Genomic DNA, 14,573 nt, shown 5'->3' on the forward strand with positions numbered 1-14,573 from the left:
CATTTATATTGTTAAACCCCTAAACCCTCATAAAGCCTTCAAACTAAACAAAATGTATAGAAAATATTTATTGTATATGCTTACTGTAATATTTACTTTGAATGTCGGTTAATATAATTTAGATCAAATAAAAATGCTTAAAATATAAAGAATTGATACTTGGTGAGACAATATCAATATAGTATGGTAAGACAAATTTTAATGCAACCTAAACTTGACACTAAATGTTTTTTGCACACTTCATCAAACAAAGTCTGGATGTTTAAACAGCTAAATGTCTAAATTTTTGTTAGACAGGATCGAAAACATGTTATTTATAAGCTTAAGATTAAGGACAGAGCTTGGAAAGAATAGTTTAGGAAGAGATTTAGCACAGTATTAAAATGCTTGTTAGGATGAAAATACAGAGGGATGCAGTGAGCCGCACAGTAAAAGACAGAGTAGCACAAAGCATGCAGTTCTGGGCTTTGCCAGTGGGGGGCGTTCGCCCGTTACCTGCCGTGCCCTTGACAGGAGTTCTGGGGGACTCCAGCACATCTCTGTGGATCGACTTGGGTCTCGGTTTTCTCTGCTTGACCCCAACAGGCCTCGGTTTCACAAGCGTGTCCATGTCTTCCATTAGTTTCAGCTGTTTTCTCCTCAGGTACTCCAGCTTGATAAATTCTCGACGGGCTTTTTCTTCTTCCTTCTTCATTCGGTCCTCCTCTGCTTTCAACCTGAGGAAACAGATTTCGAAATCATCTCTGTAGCCAATAAGAACAAGGGGGTTTAAAAACAGAGTGATTGAAAGTAGGGCAGGGTGTTACCTGGCTTCCTCTTTCTTTTGCTCAAGCTCGGCCTCCAACTGCTGTTTTCTCTGCTGGCTTTCTCGCTCTCTTCTCTGCCTTTTCTCCAGAAGGGCGGCACGCTTCATGGCCATGCTGTCCTCTCCCTTCATATCGTCCTGACAAACATGAAGGCATCATTTTAAATGACATCAAACATATTTCTTTTGTATAGTCTCGCATTGAAACATAGGTCATGCAGAGAAGAGCTGTGATTTGAAGGCGGGCAGGGAAGTTAAAGTTATAATGAAACAAACTAAATACTGTTTAAACACTGCAACATTTCTTATAAAAAGGTGCTGTCATTTTTTATTTCATGGTGACTTTAGTTGAACCAGATATGAAGATATGACCAACACACTGCTCAGATTATTTGCAGAACACAGACTTTAAAAACTAAATTATTTATATGCCCCAGTTTTCTGACCTAGATCACACAGCTGCAAATGTTCACATCCAGCAAGATCTGTCCTATAACTAACCTCTTTTAAACAACTTCTAAAATGATACACCATCATACATTCATAGCTACCTTAAAGAAGAATCCACAGGCCCCTGACGGCTCCTTCTCGCCTTCCTCCTCTGGCATTTGTCCATCCAAAGGCTTGAGGACAGACAGTGGGACCTCGATCAAATTCTTATTGCTCTGATGGGTGATGTCTGATGGCTTCTCGGTGGGAGTGACAATAACCGTTTCCATTACAAACTGTGATAACACTTCTGATACATTCGACTCCACTGCAGGCTTAATCTCATCTGTTGCCCATCGTTTTTCTGTTCCCTTGATTATTTTCTTTTCCTCCTCCTTCGGCTCCTTGGCACCTAAGTCAACCTCTCCTGATTTGAACTGTTGGGTTTCTTTGGTTGGGGATGTAATATTTCCAAACTCCAGGCCAAAGTCTTGTTCAGTGTCCTTGTCTGTGGTTTCAGTTCCTGAAGGGGGTTGTTTCTCCTGTCCCAAATAAGAAAAAGAGCATGATTCGGGCTGAGACGGGGAGAACCTTCTGAGACGTGGTATGCTGTCCACTGACTGAGGAACGGTCAGGACACGGCTGAAGGGGGCAATCTTAAGCTCGCTCGGCCTTGGTGTCCTAGGAGTCTTGGAATGGAATGAAGCAGACTTTCTCTTGAGGTTTGTAGGGGATCGCTGCATAGCTCTTGGAGAATCAGCAGGTGACGGGGAGTCGGAAGAGCGTGCACCGCTCCCCATGAGCTCCCGCACTTGTTTTTTCGGTGAAGGTTGAGGCCCCAGCCAACCCTGTTGCTCTCGCATCTGCATGATGACTTCCTGTTGCTGGGCCAGTCGTTGCATCTCAGCCTGCAAGAAGCTCAAGGAAGCGTTGAGCTTGTCAATGGAGCGCGTGTACTCCATTAGCTCTGCTTCGGACGTGCTGTCCTCGCCCGGTGACTTTTGCAGAGACTTAACAGGCTGAGACGTCTCCGCTGGAGTCTTGCTTTCCGGGTCAGGAGCGTCCTCCTGGGATGGCAATGTGCTGTCGCCTTTCCTCTTGAGCACGGTGAGGAAAGCGCTGCGGCCCATTTTTTGACGGTGCCGAGTAAATGCAGCTTCCACTTTCTTCTTCTGGGCCTCGATGGCACGACGTTTCTCCTCGAGTCTCATGCGCAGTTGCACCATTTCGGAAGCCATGGCTTGGGCGGGGTCCTTGGGCTTCTGGCGTGCAGGGCTGACCTCAGGAGAAGGCGCCCAGGAGACGGAGTGGGGAATGTTGAGATCCGAAGCGTCCGGTGTTGCTCCTTGGGAGGTGGCACCTTTGGGTTCCAAGTTTGTATTGAGTTTACGAAACTTCTGCTCGGCAAAGCTAGTCATCTTGATCCCAGGTGTGAAAGAAGGGGTTGGGGTACTTCCAGCAGGGGACTTGGCACCGATGCTGCTGGGACACGGGCTTGTCGAGCCCTGACTGTTGCATGCTCTGGCCTCATAGTCTTGATCTGTGTCAAGATCCATGCTAACAGTACAATCCCTAAGCGACGAGTCCTCATCTAACGTCTCTTGAATGTCCTCCGTTCGCACATGGATGCCAGTGTCAACTTCCGTGGTTGACGTGCTATCAACTCCTTTGGATGACTCTGAAACAGAGTCTAGATTGCATTCTTTTGCATTGGGGTTCAATTCTCCTTCGCTCTGGAGATGAAGAAAGAAACCCTCACTGGCGATCTGTGACTCTTTCTCTGAGTTGTGGATGATCTCCAGAGCCTCTTCGATGCTTGGTGGCCCTGAGCCATTTAGACGACTGTTATGACTTCCCGACAGGTCATCAGGGCAGCTGTCCTCCTCTTCGATTCCCATGTTCTTACCATTGACCGGCTGAAAAGAAAGATTTCTCTTCATGCCACTGGTGCCATGGGCCATCTTAAAACCAAAACCTTCGTTGCTGACAGACCGGGTCATCCCCCGGCCAGTTGATGTAGGTGTTTGACTGAGGTTTTCTTTATCAAATGGGATTTCAAAAGACACTCCCTGAGCAGGAGACCTAGAGAGGCACAGAGAAGATAGAAGGGGAGGATCCAACGGGATATAGTTTGTAATTTCATGTTGGCTTTGAGTCTTGAAAATAACTCGGCATTTACCTCTTCTCTTTGGGCCAAGTACCCATGAAGCTCTCCACGAATGACATTGAGGTTGATCGCTTGATCTCTCCTGTAAAGCAGACAATTTGTTTTATAAATTATATAGTACTGAATGTATTTCAATATAGCAGTTTTAAGTTTGGTCGTCATGCCAAATTGGTTTACCTGAGCCTGAAGTCTGTGGTTGAGGTCGGAGGGGGAGACTGAAACATTAAATCAAAAGTCAATTATTGTTATTAGTAAAACAACTGACAATGTAAACCTTATTTGAATGCATTTCTGTAGACTCCATATTAATAACCAAATACAATCAACAGCCCTGCATAATACACAAAATATACAGAGGTTTTCGAAAAATGGGATATTTAATTTCTATTAATAATTCACCATCTCAGCAGCTACAAACATTCAAAATAAATAAAGGGGGACTTTCAATACCTTGGTCTGTCTGGACTGGGAGGTCTTTCTGTGAAACTCCTTTTTGTGACTTTTGAGATGGGTACAGACGGCAAATCTTTCAGTGAGGGTGCTGGTGCTAATAATCACAAGGAAAATGCAATTCAAATGTTATATGCGTAATTAATGTAACATCGCCGCTTTCCTTCCGAAACCTCGGATGTCCAAATTCCCTGCTTTTAAGGAAATGCTAAAAACACTGTACTGTCGACAATCACTTTTTAAAGCTTTTTATTGGTTAGATATTTGCAAAACCCAGTGGCGAACATAACAAGTGACTAATTATAATGATTTATGACAAAATCACGAAATATAAAGATAAAAGGTTACAGAAGGACAGCAGCGATACACAAATGTAAATGTGTTTGGGTCATTTTCAGACAAAAATGTTGTAAGGGTGGCTTACCTTCAGCATCTAACACCTGTGGCTGAACGAATGACGGTTTTACAACCTCGAACCACCAGAAGAGCTCAGCCATAAACACAAGGTAGTTATTCTGGAGGAAGAATATTTCAGATATTAGTATTTAACAAATATCAGCACAGAAAACTATTTCATGTTTTTTTATTCAAAATAATTTCGTTAGTTGTCGAATACAATTTGTCTGTGCAACATTCCTCTCATCCCACAAGGTGTCTCTACAACCTTCAAAAGTTACAGAAAGGAAGACAACAAATGAGATGTGAGAATTGTTTCTTCTCATAGTTATAAGAGAGATCTATGTCAAACAATGTCTCAAACTGGCCTTAGGCCTGTCCAATTCTTCGATCAAAAGAATCAAATGTTTTTTTTTTATATTTTATATGCTTCACTATATTTATACTCTTTAGTGTATATTACTTGTCTGTGTAGTTGTTAAATGTGTTTAAATTTTTTGTTTATTATTATCATGCTGTTTAACTATATCTTGGTTAAAGCTATAGCTTAACTATGGCCAGCGTACACTGTTTTTAAATGTGCTTTAGCTATAAATTTAGATTACAAATGTTACATGTTTCATAAGCTTAATGTTAGCGCTGTCCCAATTATGTCCTTTTTTTTCTCATAAAGAATTTTATTCTGAGACCATCGTGATACTTAATAGAGTTATGTTTCTATTTCTTCTGAGCTATGAAAGAGCAAACTTTCATTTTTTCTTTGCAATGATAACAAAAGGGGATCACCTATAAAGATAAAGATATGTTTTGTTGTTGTTGTTGTTGCTTGGCCATATCTTATGACGAACACAAAACAAATTGTACCATTTGTTAAGGTATGGCAAGACTACAGCATTCATGACCTTGGATTTCTTTCATCGAGAGACCTCCTGACATGATAAATGCCTCCAGTACGCTATTCCCACTCAGCAGATTTTCCGCACATCAGTATAAAGGCACAGGGCAACACCAGCAATTACCCGAGGACACTCCCGGAAGACATTACATCTACATTTTAATTGACTTTCAACAAAGAGAGACTTGTGCCTTTTAATAGCTCTCCCAATGTCACCTCTACCTTATAATAAAATTATGTTTATTGATCATATGAACCATCCGATTAACTGCCCCCACTCCTTATATTTCTATAATAACACTGTCAACTGCAGCAAATTGTCAGATTATGAAAATGATTAATAATACAAATAATAATAAAACAAAATGCAATTGAAATAGTAAATGCATACTAAATAGGTTCACTGCTGGTTCAGTGCTAAAGCAGGTGCACGTTTACGGCCAGATGGTGTTTGGCACATGCATCCTCTTTTCCATCTGTCTGCCTGCATACTTAATCTACACTCCACACATGAACATATAGAAGCCTATAAAATAGTTTTATGACTCATCAGAGCCGCTTTGCTGTTGACAACAGAGCTCATGTACTGACAGTTGCGGATGGATTAATACATGCGGAAAAGACCAGACCAATTGCAATTCAACATGCCAATATATGCATGAACACCAATCACAATTCAATACGCAAATATCACAATTGCGTCATTGGCCTACTTGCATTCCTACAATGCAAGCCAACATTTCTTAAATATGAAGTTTATTAAACCCAAAATAGATGAATGGATTAATCTCATGTAACGTCCGGTACTCAATTATTTGACTTTTTCTGTGATGATACTCTCTTCAGAGAGCTACTGCCAAGCACTACAAGTCGAGAGGAGACTAACTTATCACGTAACCATGGCAACCACCACGCAATAGATGCCTGTATAGGGATTTCGTCACATGCTTGTCAGACATTAAGAAAACCAAAGGACCTATGGCATTAACGCAGTAATACCCTGTCTTAATATACTCTGTATACCACCATATGGGAAATTTAGTTTTGCATTTTATCTTTAATAATTGAATTGTTAAATTACTGTAATAATTTAATCAACACTGTATTAAGTGCTGAATATTAAACCAATGAGTGAATCTGATCTACATTAGAGATGAAGGAAACTGGGTCAAGGTTACAGCTCAGCGACCTGCTCTCAATTCAACTCACAGTACTGAGATTTAGACACTGAATTCATCAAAAACAACAGCTTGTCTAACAAACCATTTTAGGTATTCCTTGGGTATTTTAAGTGCAATTACAAAGTTGTGCTCAATGTTATCCAGTTTGTCTATGAGGAGTTGGTTTTAAGCACATCTCACGATTTTGGCAAACGGGGATAAAGCCAACCCCTGCAGGCGGCACTCACACACAAGTGTGAAAAACAGCTTTAAATAGCATCATTTCACTCAGTAACGTACTGCGGGCCTTTTTGCCACACCACTGCATCTCCTACAGCTGTAGCAGCTTGATGTATTAATACTTTACAAATAAAAATGATTAAATATACAGTATTGCCTTCACAGTGAACAACTTCGTTTTTCACAATGTTTTTAGAAAGAATGGAGAGGTCTTTATTGTGCTTTATTACGTGACTCATTGGAATGCTTGATTCTGATTGGCCAGTCCTGACATTTGACGGTTCGCTATGTAAGGGATAATGTACTTTCCTCAAGAGAAAAAACTGGACAAGAAATGTGAATTTGAAATATTTATTAGCTCCTATTAACCGAATGCAGACCTTCTACAAGGAAAAGCCATTTACTTCCTGTTTTAAGGTTAGAAACGACGTTCAAATGTCACGCACAGAATTTTATAATTTTAATAATTTAAACAACATATTTATATTTTATTTGTCAAAGAACCTGTCAAAATGAATTGCTGCATCCGGGTTACTGTGTGTTATTAGTTTTGAGAGGTTGTTATCTGGGATTATTGTATTGTTTTTAACAACTGTTCAAATGTCACGCACAAAGAAATTGGTTTAATCATTGTCAAATAAAATATAAATCTGTCTTTTAATAACAAATATGACAACATATATTTGCAAAAGAACCTGTCAAAATAATTTGGTGCATCCGGATAACCGTGTGTTCTGTTGAATTTGTTTTTATTTTAATACTGACTGTTTACTTGTGTTTATCAAAATCTAAAATCTAGATGACTTTGGCTAGTTTTTGGTGTCACAACATTATTTATTAGGGTTACAAAAACAACGAAAATATGGGTTATTTTCAACCCAGCATTGTGTCAAAAAGGCACAAACCCAACTGTTGGGTTTTAAATAAACCTATGCTGGATTGTTTTAACCCAAAATGCTTTGTTGTTTTTACCCATTGTTGGGTCTAATATAAACATTTGCTTGGTTAATTTAGCCAACAGTTGGGTTTGTCTCTTTGTTGGGTTGAAAATAACCCAGATTTGTTTATTACTAGTCCCATTTGTTTTCATTTATAACCCTTTTTAAGAGATAACATTTTAGCAGGGTAATTGAATATTTTAGCTACTAGCCCAACAGTTAAATACCTCATTTGTGTTTAGCCCTATTAACTGCCATGAAACTAATGTCACAATCAATGTCAAACCTTTTTGTTGTTATTAATTTTGTTATAATTTTAGCAAAGCATAAGTATCATTTCTTTTAGATTTTGGGGTGAAATGACCCTGACATCATGACAGATTTAAAATCATTAACATATAAACAGATTCACATTTTACAATGCAGACGGTTTTCTAAAACAAAACTTTTATGGCATTAGACCGTGCAACCCGGTTCGATCTTTCATAATGGAAAGTCTAGAACAAGCAGATGTAGGCATGCGTAGGTTGGGAAAGCTTACTTTGATGGAAGAATGAGCGTATAGCATGTCCTCCAGACTGAAGTGACAGCACTGGTTGAGATTCTCCCTGCAGAAGTCCTGAATGAGCTTGAGGTTGTACAAACTGTCCGCCAGTGACATGGTCTCCTTTAGGCAAATGTCTGTAAGCCAGAAGCGATTCAAAGTGCTTCAGTAATAAGACAAACCACTCAAACATGCAACTTATGCGCTCTTTTAGGAAGCTACCTTAAGGGCTCAACCAATCACACAGACGACCATTAATCATGGAGTCTAAATGACACATTAGCTTTAGAGATAAATCTAACCGCATCCATCACTCATGACGTCTTCATCACTGTGATTAGATTAAAGACATGATTAAAGTCATGTAGTAGATTTGTAAACAAGATGTTTTAAACAATGCATAGTAGTGCTCGGCTGATATGGCTTTAAAAATAATGCAAAACAAATGTAATGTCCAGGTTGATGCTAGATTTAGAAAATAAAGGTTTACTTGTCTGTGAAAAATATAATCTGAATTCGCTTTAACGCCAGTATAAAAAATGGAAGTGAAAGACATTATTTGATTAAAAAAATATAAACATTTTACTAAATAGGTTAAGTAATATTTTTATTTAGCCTTTACTGGATTCCATTAATTCTGGTCATTTCGCCTCTCAATTAAATGAATTGTTAAACTAAATAATTTAATATTACAAAATAATTTTATGTTAAATGCCATCATGACATATTTCGCTTAAATGAGCTCAAAATATATATTTTTCTTTCTCTTGCAGATGTATTATTTCACTTTACATATTTTAATGATGGATGTGCTCTCTGGAGCTTTAACGTTTTAAGCCCCAAATAAAGATGATAAACACATCTGGGAAACCAATCAAGGGGAAATAAGAAACAAAAGAACCACAAAGGACTACACAGGAAACAGGAAAGAAGAAAATACAAACTTAAAGTCCACCTAACAAGAACATGGAACAAGTAACAATTGCTTTATTTTCTCTCATTTCATTCTCATTCATACCTAATTTTCTTTCGGTTTCATCTCTCTCACCCACTCCCAGTCACACAGAAAGGGTTTTGGCAGGTGTACGTACCCTCCAGGCCGACGACAGCGGGGCAGTAAAAGTGCAGCAGGGCGGCCAGGGCACAGCCATCTGTGCTGTCTTTCAGCAGGTTGTCCACCGGGGGGATCCAGGGAACAGATTTGGGCAGAACCTGCTCCTTTCTATAACGGGCCTGGGGCAGGACAAACATACGGCAATTATTTGAGTAAAACACATCTCTTATAACCCACAAGCATTTCACAATTTACCATAGTAAATGGTGAGCATGTGGAAAGATGAACAACTGAAGACGAAGGCTGCGTCCGAAAGCAAAGGCTTGTCTCTTCCTCGAGTCAGACTGACTAATAAAAGAATGTAAATAATAATAAACAATGATAATTTAATAAAACGTTTTTCCCCATCTCACAAGACATCTCAGTATTTCTTGGGTTTCGGACACAGCCTAACCGTATTAAAAACATTGATAATAAATGAGAATGGCGTTTTTATGGATTGAATAGACGAATGGTATCATAACATCATTTTAAAATCCCAAACTAATGTAAATGCTTCAGAGAGGTGCCTGATGACAACTAAAACTTGCTTGGCTGTCAATGAAGCACATGAATGAAAATGAAAAATGCGTTGTCATGGCGACAAAGAGATGACTGGACCATGAATAGGAATATAAGTCATTACACATAATTACACTTACAGGAACCAGCTTCATATACCACTTGGTTGGAGACTTCAGAGAGACAAAGAAAGAACGAGAGAGAGAAGAGAGGTTTATGAAGACAGACCTGATTTAATACTTTTAGCTGTCTAAGTCCCATATCACCTTCATCACTTAACGGATGACAACAATCACTGTTTTTGTGAAGCCCTCGGAAGATTGGCATTAACATGACATAAAGACTTCAATCACAGGAAAACGAAATATTCTGAGCTGTGTTGGTGTGACATTGTGGGCGCTGCATGCCATGCTGACGGTTTCAGGATGTTTATAGAGCCGGCGTGTACCAGCCTGACATTCCTCTATCAGCACAGATTCTGTCTGCAACGCCTCTCTAACACACACACAATCCCTTGCGCATACACACAAAGAGAGAGAGTTGTACAATGTTCCTCTGAAAACTGCTCACTCGCATCCTCGGCTATCCACACAAAAATGAAACTTTCGAACATCATTTACCAATGTCATTTCAAACTTGTATGACTTTCTCTGTTCTGCAGAACACAAAAGAAGATATTTTGAAGAATGTTGGTAACCAAACTACACTGAACCCCGTTGACTTCCATTGTATGGACACAAAAAGACATTTCTTTCATACATAAGTTTGGATCAACGTAAGGGTGAATAAATGATGGCAGAATTTAAATTTTTGGGTGAAGTATCCCTTCAACAAATTAAAGGAATTTTTGACTTGACCATTTTTATGCTATGGGTGAACTATTCCTTTAAGTCTTAAAGGGGCAGTAGCACAAACAGTCAAAGGGTCAGAGAGAGAGAGAGAGAGAGAGAGAGAGAGAGAGAGAGAGAGAGAGAGAGAGAGAGAGAGAGAGAGAGAGCGAGAGAGCGAGAGAGCGAGAGAGCGAGAGAGCGAGAGAGAGAGAGAGAGAGAGAGAGAGAGAGAGAGAGAGAGAGAGAGAGAGAGAGAGAGAGAGAGAGAGAGAGAGAGAGGTCGGAAAGTTATGTAAAAGTAGATTAGGACTCCATCACAGACCCAGCCGGTTCAAACAAGGACGCTGTGTACAGACGTGTATGCTAGCGTACGGTACTGCTGTGTCTCTGGCATATGAGGAAAATCTGACATCATCTGCCTGTGTTGGCAAGATACGCCGTGTCACACCGGGACAGGAAGTTCTGATGGACTGCGCTGCTTTAAAGCATGAATCGGCAAACATCTCGCTCAAAACATCAGCCCGGATGATCAAGACCGTGTCAGAGTTTGCGCTTGCATTCAGCAAGATCAGGAAAACACTGACACAGCAACGAGTTACAGAACGCGTCAACGCGGCTGATGATGGAGTATATGTCAACAAGAATCAATGCAACTTTAATAGAATCTGAACGTGCAAATTCTGAAAGAAAAATGTTACAGACAGACGCTTTAAATAATGGATTTTAAATCTCAATTGTTCATTCACAGTTCATTTGGACTATTTCCTGTTTTGAAGGGCAGGATGCTTTGGACAGATTTGAGGCATGTACATGCTCTCACTATAACACAAATCCATCTACATCTCCGGCACGTATTCCATTCTGCTGCAGATGAAAGTTGCTTTGAATTGGAATAGGAACAGGAAGTGCACTCTTACCTTTGGATTCTCGACAGGCTCGGCGCTTTGTGCTTCCCTCCTCCGCTGCTCCTGCATTATGATCTCCTTCAAGTATTCGTTTACCTTGAATGACAGAATTAAAGGCACAAAACAGATCAGAAGGAGCATGTAGAAAAGATGCTATGAACTTTTAGCATTCTATTAAATTAACCTTTTTCCATTCAATTTCTCCATAGACACTTTAAAAGCCACAAATCAATCAGTAGTTACATGCTTCATTTGGCATGAAAAAAACAAAACACTGAATCATTTATTATCTTACTCTTTAAAATGATTTATTTATGATATTTCTTTCCATTGTTAAATACATCAATTGTTTTCTAATAAACTGACTTTAACAGCACGGTGTGTTTAATAGATAAATACATATTTGAATACAAATTCATTTCATTTTGTGGTCCATCATCCATTTGCTTTATTTCTCCCAGGCAGAAGTCTCATATTGATTTTCTTTAAAAGCCTGGTTGGTAACTACAGTCCCAGTGCAATATGTATTTATGATATCAATGCTTTCAAAAGCCCATTTCATTTATGGTGCAGATGAAACATAAGAGATGGTGAATTTTCCCTGCAGGCTTAAATGGTTTGTTCACTGTCTGTTTAGCATGTGTTAGTGTATGTACATCTGCGGTTGGGTCTTGATTTAGGCTGGACGTACAGCTGACCTAGAAGGGAATGTAAACATTCTCAATTACAGTTGAGGGATTTTCCCACTGTAAAGATGCCCAGGAGATAGTACATGACAGTTTCTACATGTTATAAGTGCAATGCATCTCTTAAGTAAATTAAATGTATTTGTTTATTTATTAATAATTCTTCATAAAAATACGGTCATTTTTGTTCTTAAACTGGTATTTTTTCAGTGTTATAAGGTTTGGGACGGCATGAGAGTTAATTATGACAAATGAACTGTTGCTTTAAACTTTTAATATCTATGTTGGTTAAATGTTTGCCACCAAATATGGAAATGGTTTGTATTAACAAGCTAGATTGTCTTAACATTTTGTCAAATGTGTTTGTCCACTTTAAAAAGTTGCTAAAAGAATGTGAAAATGTGCCTATAATATAAATAAACGGAAATGAAAAATAAAAAAATATTTTTTTATAATACTGAATAATATTTAACGTCATTTTTATTAGATTTTACAAGCTTAATGTATAATTATATTGAATATTGCATTATTTAGCAAGTTATCACATCACATTGGTCTTCAATATACTGCAGCTCTAAATCGGGACATCCCATTACATTTTGGAAGTTGGACAAGAGATTTAGGAAAAGTAACGTAGAAAATGTACATTGTATATTAAGAGTTGGTGATGGATACCTTATTCATCCAGCTGGTCACCGCATCTTCTGTGTCGTATGGCACATCTCCATCCTGGTCATCGGTGGAGTATTGCTGCATGCATCCCATCACCTTCTCAACACTCACCGTTTCCACCGTGTACGCCATCATCAGAGTGTCTATCATGGCCAGGTGGGCGGTCTGTAAACAAAACAAATGAATAGACCCATGAGACCATTTATGTAGGTTATTAAAACTATTAAAGCTTTTTTTACTCTCATGAATACATATTGACGACTGTCACTCTCCCAATTGGTATTGAGTGACTCCTCTCTTGGGGTTGTTGCCTTGGATACGGCAGCATCCGTCCTCTGTTGCTCGACCCAATTAGAGACAATCTGCTCTGAGATGGGACACATGATCCTGCTGTTGCTCGGGGGCCTTTTTAGTCTCAACATTATAAGAGTGTTCCTTCATCCACGACACCTTTACATAGTGTCCTTGATTACACAAATAAACAGCATGCGTGAGATTAAATGTGTGACATGATGTGTGAAAAAACACAGTTAATATCCACCTTTATTAACTTTTTTAAGCTACTTTCGCAGCAGAAATGTAGTGGTAGTGTCAAGAATGATGCGGTAAATTATTTCTGAGCTCATTTCTACTTGATTTGACACTTTAAACGGCATTAAAGTAAATTTAGCATTTTAAGTAATGCCACTGACTTAACTGAAACCTGACAAAACATTAAAAAACAACACCCTTAAAACCACCAAGAGCACCCTAAAGCAACTAAAGCAATGTTGTAAAAGTCAGCAACATCCTGGTTACCAATTACAGCACCCTACAAAATGATGTCGATTCTAGAAGTGTAACTGGAAATGTAATTTTATTTCAACTTAATACTATTTAATTTTCCGTTAAACCATTGTGACATGTATGCTTTTTTTAATGTTTATTCTGTATTTGATTTGAATTTGACTTAACTTCTGCCCACCTTAAGGATAATTCACACAAAGAGTGATAACTATAACAATAACTATAAAGATTAAAGTTTTAAAAATCTTTTGAAATGTAAAAAATCAGCAGCGACCACACTATAACAATACAAAGGAACAAATTGTGTTGGAATCACTTTTAATTTATGCATTTTTTTCCAGCTGTGGTTGAGCCAAAAGTGCCATTGATATTTAGATAAAAAAACAAAAAACAATTTAACAAACACACATTCAATTGTTTGTGTGGGTTCATCTGAGGTCAAGTGGGTTTCTTGAGCACAGCTGGTTAATTAAATCAGGGATTTAACCTGGCAACCTTTCCATCCCGGCCCCCCCACGGGAGGTGTGTCTAATACCATCAACCTTATGCGCTCATGACATCCCCCTCAATTTATCAATTTACAATAAACAAGTGGCCCAGCGTGTCACCTCCACCGCAGTGGACATTACCTCTGGGAACAAGCAAATGAAAACTGAACCCCCATCCTGTCTCATTAACAGCATTGTTGCTCAGAGATTTAAGAGAGTTTTAAGAGGATATTGATTTTATTTTGCTGAGAAACCTGAGGGGAAATGTGCACAGTGGGTAAAGTTTGCACTTTCGACAAATCACTCCAGGAAAACAATACAATAAGAGATAAGTGCATCTCATAAGCATTGTTCAAGAGACTGATGATTGTATTCCAGGGCTGCCCTAGCAGTTGCCTGCTGTTAAATATTCTTCAAGCAATGGAGCACTGGGGGTAATTTATCAATAAATTATAAAAGATCAGGTTTTGGTAAATGCAAGAAACATCATGTCTACATAAACAAACGTTGGTCCTCCATTGTTCAGCCAAACAGAGACACTGCGTCTGAAATCGCATACTATGATAG

At 38.9% G+C, this 14,573-nt stretch overlaps 1 protein-coding gene across 1 annotated transcript in view; it reads right to left on the reverse strand.

Annotated features, from left to right (window-relative positions):
- Positions 1–14,573, reverse strand: part of camsap2a (calmodulin regulated spectrin-associated protein family, member 2a) — a gene marked incomplete at its 5' end in the record, with an annotated part of 30,496 nt that overhangs the window by 5,374 nt on the left and 10,549 nt on the right. The window contains 12 exons of the mRNA XM_079471757.1: positions 496–716; positions 807–943; positions 1,357–3,316; positions 3,414–3,483; positions 3,579–3,616; positions 3,852–3,948; positions 4,276–4,366; positions 8,022–8,161; positions 9,116–9,257; positions 9,780–9,812; positions 11,387–11,470; positions 12,736–12,897. Coding sequence (XP_079327883.1) covers positions 496–716; positions 807–943; positions 1,357–3,316; positions 3,414–3,483; positions 3,579–3,616; positions 3,852–3,948; positions 4,276–4,366; positions 8,022–8,161; positions 9,116–9,257; positions 9,780–9,812; positions 11,387–11,470; positions 12,736–12,897 — 3,175 coding nt within the window. The remainder of the gene's footprint in view (positions 1–495; positions 717–806; positions 944–1,356; positions 3,317–3,413; positions 3,484–3,578; positions 3,617–3,851; positions 3,949–4,275; positions 4,367–8,021; positions 8,162–9,115; positions 9,258–9,779; positions 9,813–11,386; positions 11,471–12,735; positions 12,898–14,573) is intronic.

The sequence above is a fragment of the Barbatula barbatula genome (assembly GCF_947034865.1).
Source record: "Barbatula barbatula genome assembly, chromosome: 13".
NCBI classification, from domain to species: domain Eukaryota; kingdom Metazoa; phylum Chordata; class Actinopteri; order Cypriniformes; family Nemacheilidae; genus Barbatula; species Barbatula barbatula.